This window comes from Fukomys damarensis, unplaced genomic scaffold, assembly GCF_012274545.1.
Source record: "Fukomys damarensis isolate Sample0158 unplaced genomic scaffold, DMR_v1.0_HiC HiC_scaffold_9, whole genome shotgun sequence".
NCBI lineage: Eukaryota > Metazoa > Chordata > Mammalia > Rodentia > Bathyergidae > Fukomys > Fukomys damarensis.
The window spans coordinates 28,451,729-28,475,592 of record NW_022900921.1 but is presented as its reverse complement, the minus strand read 5'-3'; the positions used below and the strand labels follow the sequence as shown (position 1 = coordinate 28,475,592).

Here is a 23,864-nt window from a genome sequence, read left to right as displayed (position 1 = left end):
GTGGCAGGATGTGCAGAAGCAGAAAAGGACTGAAGAGAGGCATACTTGTGCCCTGGGAAGGGCCTGTGTTTGTGCCATTCAGTTCTTTGCCTATACTGCCACCTTTATCCTTCAAACTCTAGGTGGCTTCCTGCTAAATGACTACATACTCTTTCATTCTGGAGCAGAATATGGTAGAGTCCCATAAACCATCTCCCTTTTATTTCTTACCCAAGACTCTTAACTCCTTGTGATTTCCTCCATTCTGAAATGAGTAGACGCCCCACTTTGAAAAGTGATGTGGTAAAACTAAGGAAGAAATAAGGGGCCAGAGGGGTTGCAAACACTGAAGGCTCTTATTAGGAAATTAGAGCTATGTTAAATGACATGGACTCAGGGGTTCAAAGAGGCCTTGAAGATCACTTTTCTTGTCCTCTGTCCTGTACTTTGAGTAATAAATTTGGTTTGGGCAAGTCTCACTTAGTAAGTTTCCCTATCATTTCTTCCAGGGCAGAAGAGGAAAGAAACTAACGGGTATTGAGCACCTACTGTGTGCCAGGCCCAGGCCAGGTACTTTACATAATTTATTTCCTTCTGTCCTCAACTCTGTGAAGTATGGTGTTCTTCCCATTTCATAAATTGAGGAACCTGAGGCTCAAAGAAATTGAGTGATACTTCAAGATCATACTGAAAATGGCAGAACTGAAATTTGAACTCACAACTGTATCTCCAAAGTTCATGCTCCCTCCCCCTGCTCCCCCCATGAGAAATCTATTAGAATAGAGAGTGGCATTTGGCCCAGGGAACCAGGTAAATCAGCAGCTTGGGCCTTTCTTACACCCAGGAGGCAGGTTCAATGGATGAGTTACCTCATTAGAGTAGGCAATCAATAGAGTCAGGCAGTCTCACTGCCTAGTCCTCAACTCATTTTGTACAATCAGAGAAGATTCTCCAGCAACAGGCTATTCTACCTCTTAAGAGGGACAAAGCATATGTGTGGAAGGTAGGTGAAAGTTCCGGGCCATTCCTGAAGTGCAGTATGGTCAGCTCCCTGAGAATTGACCATAGCTTTGATTGCCAGTATTGCAATGCTCTGAGGTTCTTAGCTCTGATTGCCCACTCATCAGAGAATCAGGTGATATAGCCATGCCATGCCTTCAGCCTAGCATGCTAGGAAAGAGGTTGGTGTGGCAGTGTTTTAAATTATATCCTTTGTGTTGAGCAGTTAATACATTGAGACAGAAGGGCTTTAAGCATTCATTTATTCATCGAATGCTTGCTGTGTGCCAGGCCCGAGCCAGGCCTATGTTCCTGAGCATATATAAATGACCAAGATTTATTCCCTGGCTCCAAAGAGCTCACATTCTATCAGGGGGGTTGGGACATACATAAAATACATCTATAGCACAACTGAGAGGTCTAACACTAAAAGAATTAGTTCTCCTTAGCCTGGTTCAGCAAAAGTTTAATTGACCTTTGACAGGAATTTGCCAAAGAAATTGCCACCTACCTAACCCAGGGGTTAACATAAAATAGAAGCTCTGAGAAAACATTTGTTGAATGAGGGAATGAGTGAATGAATGGAAGAGTGAATGACAGTAACTGGGCTGATGAGTTTTCCTAGGCTGGGGATTAATCATTTTTTTCTGACTCTTAAAGGAAATTTTAGCTGCTGTTATTGTCTTCTGCCTGCCTTGGTGACAGGGAGGCTCTTGGAGTTTGGTGCCTTGAGAGGAGAGTGTTCTCGTGGGTCATTTCAGAATAGAATTTGGGACCTGTTGCAGGGCAGCAAGTTAGATACAGCATGTGTCTTGGGGAAATCCTGTGCAAACATACACGAACTCTTGAGACTAAAAGGAACCCATGGGAGAAATGAGACCAGATTGAGTGCTAGAAATTTGATCCAGCTTCAGAGCAGGCCTTAATGGCTGCCTGGTGGCCAGTTATTCCCAACACTTTCCAAATTGTGAACAGAAAGTCTGAGGTGGAAAATTGGGTCATGCTCCAAAGAGCTATCCAGATAATGCTGCAAACTATCATTGTTTTTGTTTTGGTACCGGGGATTGAACTCGGGTCCTTGTCCTAAACCCCAGCCCCAACTATCATTGTTAATAATTGCTGTTCCCAAATACACTCACTGTGTGCCATGTACCCCTACAGGCTTTACATCAGCAACTCACAAAGTGTTTGGTCTATAGACCCCATATACATTCCTAAAATTTATTGAGAATCCCACAGAGCTTTTGCTTATGTTGGTTATAACTATTGATATTTACCAAGTATTAATGCTGAGAAAGTTTTAAAATATTTGATCACTAAACAGAATGTCATGACACACCTCTAATCTCAGCCCTCTGCTGAAGCAGGAGGATTGACAGTTTGAACCCAGCCAGGACAATTTAGCAATTTAGTGAGTCCTTGTCTCAGATTTTTAAAAAGGACTGGGGAATGTAGCTCAATGAGAAGGCCTTGAGTTCAATCCCCAGGTTTTTTCTTTTGTTTTGTTTTTAGTCACTAATTCATTGGAGATTGTTATGGAACCAGGCACAGTGGTGCATGCTGGTAATCCCAGATACTCAGGAGGCAAGGAAAATCACAAGTTTGAGGCCAGCCTGGGCAGCTTAGTGAAACCCTGTCTCAAAATAAAAAGGAATGGGAGTGTAGTTCAGTGGTAGGGTGCTGGAGATTTAGCTCAGCGGTGAAGTGTGCCCCAAAACTACCTTAGTAAAGAGATTAACAATATTTAAGCTGTTAATAAATAATTTTTATTAAACAGCTGTTTTCCAAAACAAATTAGAATAATGGTCTTGTTTTTATTTTTTGCAAATTTCTTTAACACAATAAAGCTAGAATCTTATATATGCTGTTTTCAACTGTTATAATATGTTGTTTTGGTTGAAGTATATGAAAAAAATCCTGCCTCACACAAATACTGTATATGATTGTAAGAGGGCAGAATGTTTTAGTGACCCCTCCAGATGAGTGTAGATTTTCTTCCCATGTGGGATCTGAGACAATATTGATGAATTTTTATATTCATCTATGTTAAAATCCATTTGAATAATCAGCATTTGTTAAAACACTTCTATGATAAATCTTTTACTTTTAAAATGACAAAAATAAATAAAATCCATTGTCCCTCTGGCACTTTGAATGGATCTTTTACCAATATATAATTCTTTTAACATCTTGCTTTGGTTATTTGGAATATAGAGTTATTGAATTTTGCAGATATTCCAAATGTTTTCCAGTTTCGTTTTATAATACCAAAAGATAACACTTGTTAACATCATCGGGGCCTCAGAAAAGTCTTAGGAAGCTTTCAGACTTGTGCTAATGGATGCATATTTTCCAGAACTTCTAATTTTTGGTTGAAAGTTTTAATTTTATCATTGACCTACAAATACTTCCTTGAAGTGGTGGGTTCATTTTGTTCCTTTGTTCACTTTTTGAGAAACTGTCTGTCAAGACTGATTGTCAGTCATTCTGTAAAGTAAAAAAATGGTTTCATGAAAAAAAAAGTCTTTCCCTTTGATTTTGTCTGTTTATCATGAAATTAGATTACACTAATTTAGTGCTTCACAGACCAAGGTGGAAAAATATTAGACCAGGTCAAGTAAGGTAGCAGAAATACTGGTTTTAATGGTGCAGATGCCAGCCCCCTGGACTCTGGAGTGGCCTTGGTCTAGAGTTCACTTGGCTCTTTCACTGCTCTGGGGCCATGCATGCATGCTACAACATGGATCCCCGTGAACAATCTCAAACTCTCCAGAGATTCTGGTTTCACTCAGTGAAGCTGAATTGTCTTGGACCCTTTTGAACAGTTCTATCAGTAGAACTGCTAAAACTTTTCCCCCCTCTTTCATCATCTTTTGCTTCAGGCCAGGTCTGTACCCCAATAGACTCTAATAATTTAAGATGAGCAAGAACAATTAGTTATTGCTCAGGCCAGCTAGGTTTTCAGAATCAGCTTCATCAGCCTTTGTGATGAAGAAAAATAGTTGGGATGGTTCATTCAGTGACTACTACTGACCATGTAAAAGTACAACTTGAGAAAGCAAGTTGAAAGCCTGGGAGACCTGACTGTTCCAGCATAAGGGGTCAGGATTGCCAGAATTTGGAAAATGGCAGGAGATTGCAAAGAGACCCTAAGCCAAGAGTTTTTCTCCGCCAAAGCAACAATTTGAAGGAACAGTGATATTGCTGTTCAGAACTTAGGAATCCCACCACCCTCTGGCAGTTAAAGCAAAGATGAAAATGTCTGAAATAAAAGTTTCTAGCTTCACAGCACATAATTCTCAGAGAGAACAATGGATAAACTAGTCTCCAGTATAGACTTACTAAGAATTAAACCACTGGGATGTAGCTCAGTAGTGCAGTGCCTGCTTGGCAAGCATGAGGCCCTGAGTTTGATTCCCAGAACCTAAATAAATAAGTTAATAACAAAGAATAAATCAGCCATGGGGCCTAGATAGTGTAGCCATCACCTATTGCCCAGATCCCTTGAGCTCAGCATTTTGTATCTCTAAAGTCATTTAGTCCTGGGGAATTTAATACAAATCAGGTGATATCTTTGCTTCAGTTAAGAGTTTAATTAGCTTAGCTGGACGTGGTGGCACACGCCTGTAATCCCAGCACTTGGTAGGCTGAGGCAGGAGGATTGCTGTGAGTTCAAGACCAGCCTGGGCTACATAGTGAGTTCAGGTCAGTCTCAACTATATAGTGAGACCCTGTCTCAAAAAAACCAAAAATGAGTTTAATTAGCTTAGCTGGACGTGGTGGCACACGCCTGTAATCCCAGCACTTGGTAGGCTGAGGCAGGAGGATTGCTGTGAGTTCAAGACCAGCCTGGGCTACATAGTGAGTTCAGGTCAGTCTCAACTATATAGTGAGACCCTGTCTCAAAAAAACCAAAAATGAGTTTAATTAGCTTTCCAGGCCCTGTACTTTTTCCTTTACCTGGGAAGATAAACTATATATATTTATTTTGTGTATCATTTTGGCTCTAAGGTCACATTTCCATTAGCTGGGGTCATCTCATGTAATCCCTGAAGAATGCAGTCTTCACTTTTCCACACTTGAAATTGGAACCATGTGGGTGGAGGCCTAGTGTGGAGAGATAATGGACCTTTCTCTATAGGAAGTACAGTAGTAATTCCAAACACTGTCTCACCAAACTCTCCCGGGTGTATTCCCATGAGGACACCTCAGGCTCCTGATTGAACTAGTACTTGCCCAGCTGAGCCTGTACTCTGAACCAGACCCTGTGCTGCATTAAAGATCTAGACAGGAATCAGACCTAGTACCTACATCTGTTAGAAGGGAAGAAGGGTACAGGTAAATAGAAGCCACAAGTGCTGTAACCAAGGCACGCTGTGCTCGGAGACTGTGAAGAAGAAAGATGAATTGCAAGTGGGGCTCTCTAGAAAGCGAGTAATCCCTAGAAAAGGTTGAGTTTAAGATGGGCCTTTAAGCCCTGCCCAGCTGCTTATTAGGAAACACGGGAAGAGAGTTTTAAGCAGAAGATCCCCTTTAGCAAAGGCATGAAGTAGGAAAGTACAGAGTTGCAGATTTAAGGATTTGACTTCATGAATTTGAGGACTGAGATTAAGATGTCTAAAAGTTATTTTATATTCACATGTAAAAGATTCTTATAAAAATACAGTGACCATTGTATTGTATCATGTTAATAATTAGTGCCATATGTTGAGCACAGTATTTTGTGCCTGGCATTGGACTAAGTACTTTATCACATCTAATTCTACAGCTGACCATATAAATTAGGATTTAATCCCATTTTATAGATGAACAAATAAATACAGGGTAAGTAGAATTTGCCCAACATCATACAGCTGGTGATAGTGACCCAGGATTAATGTCAAAGCCACTGTTGTTTTCACTGCACCCCAGAAACCTCCACAAATACTTTGGCACTAAATACAGTTACATCAGTTGCACACTTAAAATAATTATATTTTCAGTGGGGAGTGGTAACACACACCTGCAATCCCAGAGAGGGATCACAAGTCTGAGCCTAACCTGGACAACTGTAAGAGTCAGTCTCCAAATTAAAAATAAAAAAAGGGCTGGGCCAGGGATTTAGCTCAGTGGTGCCACATCCTGCCTCTCAAGCACAAGGGACCCAAGTTCCGACCCCTGGTACCAAAATACATACATACATACATATTTTATATGCCGGGCGTGGTGGCACACACCTGTAATCCCAGCACTCGGGAGGCTGAGGCAGGAGGATTGCTGTGAGTTCAAGACCAACCTGGGCTACACAGTGAGTTCCAGGTTGGTCTCAACTACATAGTGAGACCCTGTCTCAAAAAAACAAAACAAAAAAACAAAAAAAGGGCTGGATGTACTGGATTCAATCTCCAGTACAGAAGGAAAAAATATATAGAAAAGATAGTTTTACTTTTAAGAGAAAATACTTTTTGTACATTGCTTTATACATTTGAAATTTTGGCCATAGCTACAAAATCATATACAGTATATTGCACCTTTTTAGACCACATAAGGAATTTCAAATGTGCAAGGCCCTAGGTTCAATCTCCAGCACCACTTGGGGGAAAAAAAGAATTTCAAAAATAATTTTACTTGCCAGGCATGGTGGCACACTCCTGTAATCCCAGCACTTGGGAGGCTGAGGCAGGAGGATCACTCTGAGTTCGAGACCAGCCTGGGCTACATAGTTCCAGGTCAGTCGCAACTACATAGTGAGACCCTGTCTCAAAAAAAAAAAAAAATTTTTTTTTTTACTCATACATGATTTCCCTCTTTTATAAAATTCCTGTGAAATTCCTGTCCCAACTGGGTGTGGTGGCACAAGCCTGAGTCCCAAGACTAAGGAGGCAGAGACAGGAGAATCACTGTGAGTTCAAGGTCAGCCTGGACTACATAGTTCAAAGCCAGCCTGAAGTAAGTACATAGCAAGTACCTGTCTCAACAAACGAAAAAAATGCTGTTCTGGTTTTTGCCTTGATATAGTCTCCACCATACAAGGAAAGAGACTAGCACTTTGGCCTTCATTTACCTGGAGTTATTATAGCACCCTGCAATTGTAAAAAGTTAGTACAGCTCAAAAAGACCTCATTTGCCTTAGTTTCTCTGATACCATCCTTCTCCATCTGCCTTGCATTCTTTCATCAGATACCATCAATGGATTCCTTTTGCAGTTAACATTAAGTACCTGCCTTGTTCACTAAGGCAGTCCTTTGGCAGAGTCTATTTAGACAGTATTTTATTATGAATTCCACCTGTAAAATTTTTATTTAGTAATCATTTCCAAATCTCCTGTACCTTCTTTAATGTTTCATTGTGCTCCTGGTACTACTATTTGGTTCCTTTTTTTTTTTTTTCAAGAAACCAGGGCCCCAAATCAGTGTGATTTTAATACTGCAGATTTAAGCACACCCTGATGCCGAGACATTGTAAGAAGGCAATTTCACATGAGAAAGATGGCGGCATCTGTTTCATTGATAGGATGAAGGTGATCCCCTCTGAAAACATGTTACCCAGTGGAGGGTAAGTTTAGAGGTATATCATTATAAATTGTTGCCAGACAAACCAGCTTAGGATCTAGTGACTTAGAACATCATTTAATATCTCTCCTGAGACTTATTTCTTGACTAAATACTGATCTGTGTTGACCTCAGCTGGGCTTGATCACGTATAACTTAGCTGGGAAGACTCCATTTTCCCCACACATCTCATATCTTTGGCAGCCACTTTCACATTTCCAGCAGCTAACCTGATCACACCTTCGAGGCATGGCAGAGGCACAAGAGCAAGCAAACTCAGCCATGCAAAGAAACAAGGAGAAATGAATATACATTGCTCAATCTTAAGCAGTCAGCGTGTCCACTAACATCCCAATGGCCAGAGAAAGTGACAGGGCCACACTCAGTGTCAGAGTGGGAGGGGACTACAGAGTTGCAGGGTATAAGAAAGTCATTAAATGTGACAATTGCAATTAGTCTTCTAGTGAGGACCCTTCAGTGTGAAAGAAAATCTTCAGACTTTTATTACTGGATCAAGTTTGTCCTTTTAGAAGAGAAAAAACAAAGACCAAGTGATAACTGTGTATTAGGCCTATGCTGTTGGCATGCACAGGGCTTGGCACTTTACCTGCTTTTACAGTGATCCTCACAACAACTCTGCAAGGTAGGTAGAAATCAGTGCTCAGAGAAGTTAAATAACTTGCTCAAGGTCATTCCACTGATATGTAGTCAGGCAGGGATTAAAATGTGTGTCCATCTGACCACCAAAATCAAGGTTCTTTTTATCATCCTTTGCCTGTAAAGAACACTTTGGTATGCCTTACCTCCACCAACAGAATTTTCAATTGAGTTGACACTTTCTGACTAGTTCGATAAACCCCTTCTCTAAAATTGCTGAAATCATAATGGAATTATGCAACTCTACAAAACCCTCATGTCCTCCCAAACTCTCCATGAACTGAAAGCACGCTTTCCTTCAGACAGGGATTGATCTGTTGGCTGTGCGTGCAGCCCAAGAGTTGTGGCCCCTCCTAGACATGTGGGGGCATCCTCTCTTTATCCTATAAAATTCAGGATCAGGGCATTAGGACATCTGAGCATGAGCTTTGGAGTCACATTTGCTGTGGTTCAACCACTCACTAGCTCTTTAACCTTGGGCAACTCATTTAACTTCCTGAAATCTATTTCTTCATCTAAAAGAAAAAAATGGGAATGATAACACCTCATTTGCAGAGCTGTTTACAAGGACTAAAACTAAATTATGTTTATAAAGTGCCTAACCCAGTGCCTGGCACGTAATAAGTGGCATTACTAATACTGTTAGCATCATTTCTAAGGAGAGCCCTTCCCCTTCTGGGAAACCCTGTGTCTGTCTGTTGGACAGGTCCCCCTCACCTCCAGCCAGTCTGTACAGACTTGCTGCCTGCTATGTCACCGGGAACGCAAAGGCTGGGAAGAAGGCCCTTCACAAAACGGACTGGTGTTGCAGGGTGAAAAGCTACCCCCTGACTTCATGCCAAAGCTCGTCAAGAATCTCCTAGGCGAGATGCCTCTATGGGTCTGCCAGAGTTGCCGAAAGAGCATGGAGGAAGATGAAAGGCAGACAGGTCGAGAACATGCAGTGGCGGTACGTAACCACTTGCAAGGGGTCCCCGAATTCAGGGTGGCCACATCCCCAGGAAAGGTAGGCTGTTCCTTCCCTGTCTTTTCAGGGACTTTCCTTATGACCCTCCCTTGTTTAAGTGCTGAGAGAATTCTGGGCTACATTGACAGCCTTGAGGACTCTGGTTAAAATTTGGGGGAAAGAGAAACAGTCTTCAGGCAGCCCTCTGGCCCCTCAGCATAGTCCATGCAGAAGATGAAAGCCTACTCATAGGTTATGGTAGATCATGATCCTGTTTCCTCATGTGACCCTGATACCTTCAGCTCCTTGACACTTTGAAAGGTAACCTTTATGGCATAGAAGGCACGGTTCAGTTTGAGAGTCTGAAGTGTGCTTCTGTCAGAAGGCCTCCAAGATAGGTGGGAGCCATGGAAGTCTGCCATTCCATGAGTCACAGTGGCCAGACTCCTCATTTCTCCTCCAAACCCTCTTTTACCCAAGATCAATTCAGCTTCAGGACTCCCAGTTTAAAGACCTTTCTTCTTGTTGGCTTTTCAGCCAATGCCCATGTTTACAGGCAGTCCCTTCCCTTTGCAGAAGCTCTTTCCTTAGTATCCACACACTCCATGTGACTGGGAGTATCACAGCTCCCTTCCAGCAAAGACCCTTGCTTGTGCTTGCAGCTGGAGTTGTACTGGTTGTGCTTCGGCCATGGCACAGGGGCCCTGGGGAGAGGGGATGCCTTTGGGGTATGCTGAGGCAGCAGAGGGTCAGTTCTGCTGTTTGACCATGAGCCTTTTTTCTTCTCCTTTTCCAGATCTCCTTGTCACACACATCCTGTAAATCACAGTCTTGTGGGGGTGACTCTCATTCCTCCTCGTCTTCCTCTTCATCATCTTCATCATCCTCCTCCTCCTCCTGCCATGGGAACTCAGGGGACTGGGATCCCAGCTCATTCCTGTCGGCACATAAGCTCTCAGGCCTCTGGAACTCCCCACACTCCAGTGGGGCCTTGCCTGGCAGCTCACTTGGGAGCCCTCCTGCCATCCCCGGTGAGTTTCTATCTTTGGGAAGGGAACTAGGACCCTCAGTATAGGCATTGTTCCAATGCAGAAGATTTGTTATTAAAATATATAAAATGGAGCTATACCAGTGGCAGCAGGGCAGTCTAGACCTTGACTATCTCTCTGAAATGCCTTCCCCAGGACTCTGAAATTACACAACTACTGATAAGTTTTCCCTGAAAGATAATCATTAGCTCTTATAGCTGTTCACATTGGATCCAGGAAGGAAGCTGGTGATCACTGTCTGAGCATCAAATGGAGAGGGCCCTTAGGGAAACAGGACTTAAGTCACTTAACACCTGCCCTACAGCACCGTAGACAAGTGGGCCACTTCAGCTTCTTCAGCCTTCTCAACATCATTTTTTTTTCACCTGAGAGATGGTATAAAAGTACCCCACTTACATCCACAAGAGATTGGCAGTGTTAAGTGCTCTGTTTTTTAGCCAGTTAGCAGCTGTTAGCTGACTTGGATAATATGTGAAGACCCATAGGAAAAAACCTTTGGATTGTTGATTTATTATGTAAATATGATTTACAGTCATACTTCTAAATGGAAGGGCAGACTTCTCCAAAATAGTGCCTTCTCCAGAATTATGTGATTTTTAAATAGCAAACAATTCAATTATCTTGGTACATAAGCCAAAGGGAGTCATCAGTCTTTTCCCACTTTCTGAAATCTAAGGTCTCCCACGAATCAGACAACCCTAGATCCTCGAGTCCAGGTGACCAAGAGGAAAAGCCTTTCTAGCTATAGGTCCCTTACCAGGCCCAAGGAATGCCCATGAATGCTGGTCCTGGAGAGACCCAGAGAGGCAGAACACACATCCCTTGCTTGTGCCACAGCCAGCACTCTCAGTGCCTTCTCCCTTGGGCCTGGGTTCCTCGAGCTTATCCAGCCAAGCTGCTGCCCACAGATTCCTCTTCAGCTCTAGGGTCTCCTGTACTGAGAGGCTGTGCCCTCTGGTCACAGTACGCAGGACCCTGGTAGTGAGCCTCTGGGCTTTCCTTCCCAGATCTGACCCCTTTCTCCCCCCTCTACCCACAGGTGAGGCTTTCCCCATCTCGGAGCACCACCAGCACTCAGACCTCACTGCTCCCCCTAACAGCCCCACCGGCCACCACCCCCAGCCAGCATCTCTGATCCCTTCTCACCCTGGTTCCTTCAGCTCACCACCCCACTCACACCTGATGCCTACCACCCCAGCAGCACCTTTCCCCACCCAGGCTTCAGAATGCCCTGTGGCTGCTGTCGCCACTGCTCCCCACCCACCAGGGACATGTCAGAGCCCCCGCCTGCCCTCTACCAGCATGCCGCTCCTGAAGATGCCTCCACCATTCTCAGGATGCAGCCACCCCTGCAGTGGGCACTGCAGCGGGCCTCTCCTCCCGCCACCAAGCTCTCAGCCACTCCCTAGCACTCACAGGTAAGTGAGCCATGTGAAGAGCACTTAAGCTCGTTGGAGCTTAAGACTTTGGAAAACATTGTCAGCGGTACTTTTAGGGTAGAAATTAGAGGATAGATTGGGCCGAGGGTATGGCTCAGTGGTAAAACTTGTGCTTAGCATGTATAAGGTTCAGGTCTCAATTGCCAGCACCAAGAGTAAATGAATAAAGGATAGATTACTGTTTTATTGTTTTCCCTTCTTTTTTTTGGTACTGGGGATCAAACTTGGGTCCTTGTGTTTGTGAAGCAGGCGGCGGCACCACTGAGCTAAATCCCCAGCCCACAGTTTGTTTTTTTTAAAGAATGGTTGCCTACTATTCTCAAAGCCCTGGGTTCAATCCCCAATAGTGTAAAAAAAGTACCTACTAACCTTCCTTGACTAACATTCTTTGACTATAATTATGATTGTAGTCAAAAAATCCTTAATAAAAATTTAGCAAAGCAAATCTAGCAACATATCAGAATGGTAATATAACAAAATGGGGTTTATCCAGGAATACAGGGTGGTTTAACAATCATTGATGGAAAATCAGTCAATGTAGTTTACCATATTAAGAGCCTAAAAAAAGCCAAGTTGTGGTGGCACAAACCTGTAATTCTAGCATTCTGGGAGACTGAAGCAGGAACCTGTCTCAAAATTTAAAAATTAAAGGGCTGAAGATGTAGGTAAAAGAAAGCATTTGATAGTTCAACAAAATTCTTAGCAAACTAGATACACAAAGAATTTCCTCAACTTGATACAAGTTATCTATGAATAAGCTATAGCTAATATACTTAATAGTGAAATACTAAGTGCTTTAAAAGAAATTTAACTCAGAACAGTTCAGGATATATAAAGATAAGCTAGCTGAGTGTAGTAACACATTCCTGTAATTCTCACCACTTAAGAGTCTGAGGCAGGAGGATCCCATGTTCATGGCCAGCCTGTGCAACTCAGCAAGACACAAATGTGTATATTTGTATAGCACTTATTTTTTAACATCCTATCGCATTTGTTTCTCCAGTTAAAATTCTTTTAAAAACTTCTACGTGGCTACATTTTACTGCATAGCACTAGCATAATTTATCATCTCTGATTCCTGGACTGGTAAACATTTGCAGTTTTTTAACCAAGAGAAGTAAGGCTATAATTAATATCCTATAATGGTGGATTATTTTTTCATTAAGTTTATTGGTACATTTAAAGCAAACAGTACAGTTACATTTATCATTGGAATCTTGTACCTTTACATGATGTATCTTGGTTCTTGTTTTTTCCACATACCCCTTCCCTCCCTTCACCCCCTTCACCTATAATGGTGTTTGTATGAGGAATTATGTCCTTCAGGCAATTCCTAGAAGTAAAACTATGTAGCAGGAAAGTTTACATTAGTAAATATTTGGAAATTGAATTCTTTGAAGAAGGTAGATGTATATTTTTATAAGTCAGATCTGTATTTATTATGCATCTATATTTTTGCACTCAAGGGGCCAGGGATTTAGCTCAGTGCTTCCTGCACCTGCCTTGCAAGTGCAAGAACCAGAGTTCAATCCCCAGTACCAAAAATAAAACCATATTTTCGCACTCAAATCCCATCACTCTTGGCATTTTTTTTTCCTGGTTTACCTTTCCCATGGTGTTGATGATCTGTACTGGTTTACATCTTCAGGTTTTTACTTAGCATTACCTCATCTGTATGTTTGTGTTCCCTTGTGGTAGTCATAGTCATCAACATTCAAGACTGGAGAATACTAATTGTGGTTCATTTCATTGTTCTCCACTGGTTGAACATTTAGGTCATTCCACGACTTTAACAAAAATGTCTCTAGTGGCCAGGAATTTAGCTCAGTGTTTCCACCACCTGCCTCACAAGTGCAAGGTACCAAGTTTGATCCCCATTACCAAAATAAGAAAAGAAATAACATATAACCTCTCTAAAGGTGTCTCAGCCTAATAAAGTATTTTCCCTCATTTGGATTTTTCTTCTTGGAATAGAATTCTCAGAATGAAAAAGTTCTCATTTAAAAGATGTTTGGGTTTTTCATTGTCGTTGTGTTCAGGGAGGTTCTTAACATATGTTGAAGAGCTGCTTTCAAGAGGGCACCCCAAATACAGTAGATATAACCTCCAATAATTAGCTGGTGTTTTTGTATTCTCAGGAGCACTGGGTATTTTAGTTTTTTGAACGTGCAGCTTTGTTAATGCAGTAAATGAAGAATGGTTGATTTAGAATAAATTTCTGTAAGCAACACTAATGAGTCCTGCTGCTGTCATTTTCTAATCCTGCCACATGCTAACTCCCTCCCAGAAGCAGGAAGGGGCACTGTTGGGCTGCCCATGGAGCTGAACCCAGCATGGGAACAGCTTCTGCAACACTTCAGCTAGTAAAAGCCCAGTTTAAGGCTCAGGTTCTTCCCAGTTCCTATTCTAGGACCTTTTAGCCTAAGTCTGATTCTTACCCTGGGAAAACATTCTATACAAAATGCCCCTAGTGTTTCTCAAAATCCAAAGCAAACACAGGCTTGTGTCCTGGTCACCTGTTGGACAGAGCAGTCAGGCACTCTGAGCTTTTGTCTCTCTACCATTGCAAAATGGGGAGAATAGAACTAGTAGGACTTGGGGGTTGGTTAGTGATAACATGCCAAGTACAGTATTAGGCACAGGCAGTAGTTCTTAGTCTGTGGCCCAGGAGACTCATTTGCTTTTCCTCAGCTCAGTGCTCTGTGGTTCAGGTAGCTCCACCCATTAGTGCTGGGACCAAACTCAAATAGTGAGGACCTTAGAAAATAAAAGGAAACACTGACCTCTTAATGGGGAGCCCATCAGCATGCTAATAATTCAGGTGCCTACTTACCAAACATCTGCTGTGTGCAAGGTTGTTATGCTGCATGCTGGGACCCAAAAATAGAAGTAGCATAGTCCATTGCCCTTAAGGAGTGCACAGTCTGATTTAAGAGAAAAGGAGGCAAACAGGCGGGGCATGGTGGCGTGAAAGTTTAAGCCCAGCCTAGGCAACTCAACAAGACCCCATGTCAGAAAAAGTGATGAAAATAAGAGTCAATTCAAAGGGCCAAGATTTGATCCCCAGTGCTGCAGGGCTTGGGGGAGGGGAGGCAAACAGTCCACTACAGGAACACATGATAAATAAGCACAGAGAGAGACATCCACTCTGTGCCCTGAGAAGGCTGTACATGGCACAAGAAGCAGAGTTGTTGGGAAACCTTTCCACGGTGGCAGCCTTTATGTTTTGTGATGGCCCATGGGATGAGGGTATTGTGAGAAGCAATAACGTGGCAGGTGAAGGGTAGTTGAGATGCTTCCCTGGGCTCCTGCCACATCTGTTCCTGCACCTTGCTCCTGCACTGCCCTTCCTCACCTCTGGGTCTTTTTTCCCTGCCCCAGGGACCCCGGGTGCAAGGGGCACAAGTTTGCACACAGTGGACTGGCCTGCCAGCTGCCCCAGCCCTGCGAGGCCGATGAGGGGCTGGGCGAGGAAGAGGATAGCAGCTCTGAGCGAAGCTCCTGCACCTCATCCTCCACCCACCAGAGAGACGGAAAGTTCTGTGACTGCTGCTACTGTGAGTTCTTCGGCCACAATGCGGTGAGTGAGCCTGCCCAGGTCAGAGAGGGTTGGGGGCAAGCCAAGGTGAGCAAAGGAGCACCTGCTCCCCCAAGACCCCTTGCTCACATCAGTAATCACTACACTGGGATCCTCTGAGTCCTCATACCTACGTCCACTCACTTGAGCCTCAGCACATTTGTGAGGTTGTGGCTTTTTGTTTTTGTTTTTTGTTTTGGTTTTTTTGCTGCCTTTATTCTTCTTGTGGTTTCTCTTAAAGATTGACTTTTTTTCTTTAGGCAAAAGGAAAGGAAGTGGCAGAGAGAAAGCTATGATTCTGATGAGTATGTATACGTGTGTAATCCCAGAGAAGTGAACGCTTGTGCGTGTTGAAGGCAGAGTGGAAGCAGAAAGGCTGTCAGTTCCCCAGGTGTGACAGCCAGCCGAGGGACAGGCTGTGAGCACAGACGGCGCCAGGAAGGAGGCTCAGATCAGAGTACATGCTGTCTCTGCACAGGGGAGAAAGCAGTTCAGAAGTCTCATAAGGTGAAGAAGAAAGGGCTGCTGGTTAGGGCAGAGCAGCTGAGGATAGCAGGAATGAAAGTAATACAGCTACTAGTCACCTTTGAGCGAGGTGTTACTATCCTCATTTTAGAGATGACAAAATTGAGACTCACAAAGACTTGATGACTGGCCCAAGGTCATACAGCTTCTAAGTGACGAAGCCCAGGCTCAAACCTGCTTCCCTGGCTCCTATGTCCATGTTTGCCCAACTCTGCCGTATTCCTTCCCACTCTCTGCACCTATCACTGACTCAGCTCAGAGCCTGGCTGAGGATGAAGCCATTTGGCCATGGTGGCTGATGGTAAAATAGTTGTCTCATTCCTTACCATATAATTGGCGCCAGTGGGTGGGAGTGCTACTGGCCTTTCAGGCCCAGGGTGTAATGTCAGCACCTCCCCCTCCCCCAGCCGCCCGCTGCCCCGACGAGTCGGAATTATACCGAGATCCGGGAGAAGCTCCGCTCGAGGCTGACCAGGCGGAAAGAGGAGCTGCCCATGAAGGGGGGCACCCTGGGCGGGATCCCTGGGGAGCCTGCCGTGGACCACCGAGATGTGGATGAGCTGCTGGAATTCATCAACAGCACGGAGCCCAAAGTCCCCAACAGCGCCAGGGCCGCCAAGCGGGCCCGGCACAAGCTGAAAAAGAAGGTGGGTGTGGGGGGAGCTCAGCACTACTGCCTCTTCTCTCTGAGGAATCCCTCGCCTCAAGCCCCAAGACTTCTGGGGCATGAATGGTGCTAGCTACCAAAGACCTTGGCATGGATCACTGCTCTGGGAAGGTCTGGATGAGTTTGGGAGGCATCAGGATCAGGGAGCCTGGGGGCAAGTGATCAGAGGAAACGTGTCTTAACCTCAGAAGCTGCTTGCTGGATTCATCTAAGCCAAGGACTTGCTTCAGTTGGTCATTTATTCATTCAGCAATTACTTCTACAAATACTGGGAGTCAAATGTAATGCAGTTAAGAAGCTCAGTCCAGTGTGGAGATTGACCAAAAACTGGATAAGCGTACTTGTATATGACAAGAATCAGGATAGGAGAAGTCCTCCATCCTACCTGGAAATAGCTTTATGAGAGGCTGACTTGAGAGCTGAATCTTGGGGACTGAGGACAGATAAATCCAGAGGGTTCTCCCAGCAATGGGCACAGCACACCGGACAGGAGCTTGGTAAAGCCAAAGCTGAAAACAGCAGAGAAAGCAGAACAGATGGTGGAGGTGAAGGAGGGCCTCACACATCAGCTGAAGATCAGCTTTGACTTTAGCCTCCAGGTGAGGGCTTGTCACTGGCAGGTTGTCATTAAAAAAACGTACTTGGTTAGATCCACATTCCGCTTGTACTGTGGCAGTGTGAGACATAGATTGAAGGGTGGCTGAATTTGATGGTCCAGGAAGGAAAAAGTGGGCTAAGGGAGAGGTGATTATGGGTGGGACTAGAACAGAAGAGATTTGCAGAGGAAGCAGAAATGACAGACCTGGATAATCTAATGGCAGGATGGAGAGATAGAGTCAGGCTTATCTCCCAGGTGGTGACCAGCAAGATGGTGTTAACTTTCATAGAGCCAGGATGGCATTTGCAGAAGTTTGGATGCAGTTGGGGCACACTGACTCAGAGGTTCCCATGAGACATCCAAGTGGCGATGGAGATGGGAGGCTAGGAGTTTCCAGCACAGAGATATAATTGAAGCCATGGGAATGAATCAGTCCTCAGGGCTGAGAATTGAACCAACGAGCTATTCCAGGGCAGCCCTGCTGTTGGGTGAGCCCCAGGACTTGATAGATCATCTCCTGTGGCTTCATTACCTCTTCAACTACCCCCATCTGCATCTGTGCAGTGTCTCATTCAGGAGCCCAGCATCCAAGGGGATTTGGGTTTGATGGCCAGTTAGTTGCAGTTCCTGGGTGGTCAAACAGCCCTAGTGCTCTGGAAGGCAGAATGATTCTTCATCTTTTCCAGCCCAGAGGACAACCAAGGATCCTGCAGTTTGACGTTAAGCCAAATGGTCCCATCATTGCCTTCAGAAAATGTCTTGCTCCTATCTAGAGTCGCCACCACCCAGAAGTGTTCAGTGAGGCTGCAGTGGTCTCTCTGGTCCCTTAGGATTCCAGTTAGATCCCTGTGGGGCGCCCTCCTATAGTTACCAGGCCTGGTGTACTTTTCATAAACACGTAGGCCCAGACAAACCTCTCCCCTTCACACATAATGCTATCCTTTCATGCCTTTCCTTGGGGCAAGTTGTCCCTCCAAGCTCAGCTTAGACATTTTCTCTTTTGCAGACTTCCTCAGGGAATTCTTTGACCACTCACTCACTCATTACACCTTCCATATTTCTCTAGCCTGCCACTTATTGTGCTCTTCTCACTTAATCTAAATCTCATTGTATAACAACCATCTGCCAAACCCAGCCTAGAGGCCAGGCTGCAGACAAACCAGGTAACCCTGCCTTTGCAAATGTAGTCATAGAACCCCAGGAATGGACAACAGGCACAGTCAGTCACAATATCAGGCAGTTGTTGTCATTATCTGTTTAATCAGTAACCTCCCTGAGGTCCCTCCACCTACTGGACTTAACTACAGCCTGGCTGTCTACCAGCTTTTCCAGAAGCCAGGTAGTGATAGTTGCTCATTTTCTTCCACCTCGAAAGATGGATGAAACCAAGTGTCTTCCTGTTCCTTTGTCTCACTCTCACCTTTTTGGGGTTTTTTTTTGTTTTGTTTTGGGGTTTTTTTTGGGGGGGTACTGGGTATCAAACTCAGGAACTTACACCTTCAAGGCAGGCAGCGGCACCACTAAGCTAAATCCCTGGCACTGACTGTCACCTTTATGTGCTAATCACTAATCTTTTGAAGCTTTACCCCACTTCAGTATCTACAACCTCTTTGCTACTGCTCTTCATCCACTGAATACTGTCACCCGTCCCTTTCTCTTCTTCCCAGTCCAATCTAGCATGAACTCACTTCAATTAAGTATTGGTAAAAGAGTAAGCAAATTGCCTCATCATTTAGTCACTCTCTTACCAGTACTCAGTTTCTTACCCTATTTGTCTTCTGTCACATCTGCTTAGAAAAATTGTAATCCTGAGAGTCCACCCCAGGCTACCTCGACCTTTCTGCAGGATAACACATAACCATATCTATCTGTGATACCCAGCTGGGTAGTCTCCTGCTTGCCTAAGCCCCCATCTTGCCTGGCCAGCTTCCTATAGCCCCGCATCTCATGTCTTCCTGATCCTCATGTCCATTCATGCGGCCTCTTTTTTTTTTTTTTTCTGGTACTGGGGATCGAACTCAGGTCCTTAAGGCAGGCCACGGAACCACTGAGCTAAATCCCTGGCCCAGCCTCTTTGTCAGACCTCTTCTCTAGCCTCCAGGCTTCCTCGGCTCCCCACCCCCATACACACACACACACCCCTTTTATTTTTGGCAATCTCATTTCTATTTCCACAAGAAAGAAAGCTGTTGGACTGACATTCTCCTGACTCTTACCACCCCACCTACAAGCTTACTGATTTCCCCATCATAGGGAAGGTTATCCCTCTCCCACCCCAGGCCATAGTGTTCCTTTCTTGCTACCTCAGCTCAACATCAGACCACCTGCTCTGGAGCTCTGACCCCTCTGGTCCAGGTCCCATCACGTCACTGTGTCCCCCTGCTCTCTGTTTTGAAACCAGACTGTTTCTGGACCTATAACCTCTCTTTCCCAGCTCTGCAGTCCTTTTCCTCACATAGCAGCCACAATTATTGAAAAACACTATGTGCCTTCATTGTTTTCACTTCCCCACCTTGTCAGCTAACTGCAGACTGTTCCCCAATTTTCCATACAGTATCACCAATGACTTCTTTGTTCCTAATCCAATTCTTATTCCCATTTATATTTGTCTAGTAAGCAACCTTTGATATTTTGTATATGCTCTCCTTTTCAAACTTTGTCTCTGGCTCCTCTTCTGTCAGCCAAGCAGGTCCAGGAAAGGGGCAGTGGGAATGCCATCTTCTGATTTCTGACCTGCCTCTCTGTCTTTCTGTCTTCTTTGTGAGTGCCTAACCCTCCACCTGACCCTGCCTCTTGAGTACATCTATATGAGAAAAGAAAGACATCTAAGTAGTATTTTCTCCCTATACTTCACACTGAAGCCCCTACTGGCTCCTCCTCACCGATACCCTCAGGTCCCCCTCAAACTCAGCTCATCCAAAACAGCCTAACAGTGTTACCATCCACCAAAGAGGCCGGCCTTCCCATCTCCATTGTCAGTGGTACTACCATCCACCCTATTGGCTAACCTGGATCCCACCCTGGGCACCATCTTTTGGGAGTGAATTGTAGTGAGAGCAGTGGGCCTTGGATTTGGGCCTCAGTTTGAAGCTCGGCTCTGCCACACTTGCTGTATGACCTTGGGCAAATTACTTAACCTCTAAGCCTCAGTTTCTTCATCTGTAAAATGAAAATAACAGGAAAACCTAAGTCATAGCTTGTTGTGAGGATGAAATGGAATGGTGCGTGGAAACGTTGGGCAGGTTGCCTGATACATGTGAATGCTTGGTCATTGGGGGGTTGCTGAAGCTGGTATGGTGTTTGGCAATTTTTTTTAATGCATCTCATTCTTTTTCCCTACCCCAAATCAAAAATCCTCCCCATGCTGCTTTACCCAACAGCTCAAACAAGTCCTTTTCTCCCCACTTATTGCCCCTTTTTCCAAGCGTTCAGTGGCTAAACATTGTTACAAACTCAGTTTCTAACACAGGCAAGAGGGCTTATCAGGATCCAGCTCCTCTTAGCTTGCCAGCTTCATCTGTCAACCTCTCCTTTCTGACGTGCCTCCTTATTCACAGCTTGCCTGCCCAACAAGAACAACAACAAAACTAGGCTCCAGCTATACCCTTGAATAGTTTGCATTTCCAAGAGATATGCTTTCCCATTTCCTAGCCTTTACACTTGCTATTCCTTCCCTCTAAATGGTCCTGTGTCACTTCTCAGGATAATTGTCCTCACCCTTCACTGTCTCCTCTGGAAAGCACTCCCTAATGACCCAAGCACATAAGCACCCTGTGCTTTCTTTTTTTCTTTCTTTTTTTTTTTTTGGTACCAGGGATCGAACTCGGGTCCTTGCACTTGCAAAGCAGGCGGCAGCGGCACTGAGCTAAATCCCTGGCCCTGCTTTCTTCCCCATAGCGCTTGTCACTGTCACTCTGAATTAAAACAGCCTGTTTGCATTGTCTGTCTCCCTCAGCAGAGACTATGTCTTAAAGTCAGCTGTATTCCCAGAGCCTAGCCTAGTGCTTCACATTCAATGAGCAGTAAAATGCTTGGCAAATAGAAGTGAAAACTGTAGCAACTTCTGAAGATCATCCCTGATGGATTGTCCCAACTCTGCCATTTATTAGCCATGAGCCAGTTCTGTATTCTTCCCAGACTTGAGGTTCCTCATCTGTAAATTGAGGATCATGATGCAACAAGGACAGTGGTAAGGACTAAATGAGACAACCTAAGGAAGGAGCCAGGCTTATGGTATGTAGCAGATTATACATTTCTCTGCTTTCTCCTTCTCTTCCTACCGAAGTCTATATTTTGCCCTTCACACCAGTACTTTTTTTAGACTTTTTTAGTTAGCAGCAGCTTTTTTCTGTAAATGAAATCTTCCGTGGAACCCCAACCCATAACAACTAGAAGCAAAGCTCTGCTAGTACAAGGAGAAGGAAGGTGAAGTGCCTTCTGGGCCCTCAGTCATCCCTACAGCCTAAGCCCCACACACAGATGGAAATGCTGCTCTAGGGTGTGTGGCTGCTCACCTGAGCCCCCACTGCCAAGGCATAGCCTTGGCACAGACCCTCCCAGCCATTCTCAGAACCTGTAAGGTAGAGACATTTTTGTCTTCCTAAGTTACAAACTGGGAAATTAGGTTCAGAGAGGATAAGCGATTTGTTTAAGGTCCCCAAGGCACAGCTGATGTTAGTCAGTTGTAAAGCCAGCGTTCAGAAGCGATGAAAGGAGAAATGCCTACTGGCTAGGGCACAGAGTCATACTGTTAGTTGACTCTGAGGTGGTAGCAAGCCCTCTTTCCTCTCCCCAGATTTCTTTTCCTATTTCTCCCCTTTCTTCCCAAATGAATTGGAAATATATAAGGTGGTAGGAGTCATTCAGCACCTGTTGCTGTACCATCATATCCTTCCCAAGGATCCTGGCATCTCTCTCCTGTCTGCTTCTAAAGGCCTTGTTGGCCTGCTGATGTGTATGACTCAGCCCACAGATTGATTTCCATTCTCTGGATCCAGGTCTGTGAGAGACCCTGGCTGGCAATGTCTAGCCTATGAGAGCCTCCCAGCCCTCACCTAGGCAAGGGAGCTGCTTTTACATCTTACAGTGAGGGCCAGATCTGGCTGTCCATTTTATGCCATGGGGCATACTTCAAGTGTGACCTCAGTTACCTAAGGCCAGCTGAGCAATGAGAGGCCTTTCTACAAGAAGATTGCCCTCTTCAGTAATACCCAGATACAGCATCAAGAGGCCACATGCATTCCCAGCCACTCACAGTGGTCTCAACTACTCATGACAATCTTAACAGTCCCCATATCTTCCTTTCTATAAGACTGCATAATATGGCTTTTCTCCTGCCACCTGCAGAATTGAAGAGACTGCCTCTCCAGCATCCACGTTCCCCATATACACACCACTTTGGTGTTTACTCTAGAATTATTGTCCCCGCTTTGCTGATAAGTTGACTGGTGAATGAGTAAATTATGCAGGTATACCCAAGCCTAGTCCCAAGAAGCAGATCCTATCCCCTTGACCCCTAACCTATTTAGGCTGTAGGACTGACACTGAGGCCCAGGATGAATAAGCTGCAAAAACCCTACCTTCTAGAGGCATACCTATACCTTTGTTCAATACTGATTCTCGTCTGATTACATTTCACCCTCATTCCTGCAAGAAGGTTGAACAGGGAAGGACCATGAGACTGCCTCCAGCAAGTTGGTGACAAAGCTGGGCCCCAGGCTGATGTGTCAGGTGTCACTTTTTGCCTGAAAGATGACAGGCCCTGCTGAAACTACCTCTTATATTGACAGGAAAAAGAGAAGTTGGCAGCAGAAGCTCTGAAGCAGGGGAATCGTGTTTCTGGAAGCCAGGAGCCAAGGCCTGCCAGGGAGAGGCTATTGGAGTGGCCTGACCGGGAACTAGATCGGGTCAACAGCTTCCTGAGCAGTCGTCTGCAGGAGATCAAGAATACTGTCAAGGACTCTATCCGTGCCAGCTTCAGCGTGTGTGAGCTCAGCTTGGACAGCAATGGCTTCTCTAAGGAGGTAGCTGCCGAGCCTGAGCCCCAGACTCTAACCCCTTCAAACCTCAATGGCTCCTCAGAGCAACGGCCTGACATCAACCTTGACCTGTCCCCTTTGACTTTGGGCTCCTCCCAGAGCCACACTTTACAAGCTGCAGGCGAGCCAGCCCCAGCATGGGCAGAAATGAGAGGCCCCCACCCACCATGGACAGAGGTGAGGGGCCCCCCTCCTGGTATCACCCCTGAGAATGGGCTAGTCAGGAGACTCAATACTGTGCCCAACCTGTCCCGGGTGATTTGGGTCAAGACACCCAAGCCAGGCAACCCTAGCTCTGAGGAGCCAAGTCCAAAGGAGGTCCCAAGTTGCAAGCAGGAGCTGCCTGAGCCTGTGGCCACAGGTGGAAAGCCACGGAAGGGCAAGAGACAAGGCAGTCAGGCCAAGAAGAGCGAGGCAAGCCTGGCCCCCCATCTGTCAGCCAGCATAGAGACCCCTAGTACCAAGAGCCAGATGTCTGGTTCCAAGCAGCCAGGCAAGGGCCCAGAGCCTCCCAAAGTGGGCAGCTGCACTGAAGCTGAAGAGGGTAGCCGGGGAAGCCGGCCAGGACCAGGTTGGGCTGATAGCCCCAAAACTGAAAAGGAGAAGGGCAGCTCCTGGAGGAACTGGCCAGCTGAGGCCAAAGTACGACCTCCGGAGCAGGAGTCTGTGCAGCCCCCAGGCCCATCAAGGCCACAGAGCTTGCCCCAGGGCAAGGCCCGCAGTCGCCGGAGCCGCAACAAGCAGGAGAAATCGGCCTCCTCGTTGGGTGAGTGCACCAGGAACCGAGTGGCTGGCCCCCCACCACAACCAGGCCACGGGGTGGAGGGCAGTCCTCTTGTGTGGGCAGTGCTGCCGCCAGA

The 23,864-nt window shown here is 45.3% G+C and overlaps 1 protein-coding gene and 1 long non-coding RNA gene across 2 annotated transcripts in view; one reads left to right on the top strand and one right to left on the bottom strand.

The window, feature by feature from the left end:
- Window positions 1–23,864, bottom strand: part of LOC117285376 — a 73,288-nt gene that overhangs the window by 43,375 nt on the left and 6,049 nt on the right. The gene's annotated exons all lie outside the window — the stretch shown is intronic.
- Window positions 1–23,864, top strand: part of Fam193b (family with sequence similarity 193 member B) — a 33,663-nt gene that overhangs the window by 6,184 nt on the left and 3,615 nt on the right. Inside the window, 6 exon segments of the mRNA XM_010622033.3 lie at window positions 8,872–9,114; window positions 9,908–10,142; window positions 11,200–11,578; window positions 14,981–15,179; window positions 16,109–16,348; window positions 22,756–23,770. Coding sequence (XP_010620335.2) covers window positions 8,872–9,114; window positions 9,908–10,142; window positions 11,200–11,578; window positions 14,981–15,179; window positions 16,109–16,348; window positions 22,756–23,770 — 2,311 coding nt within the window.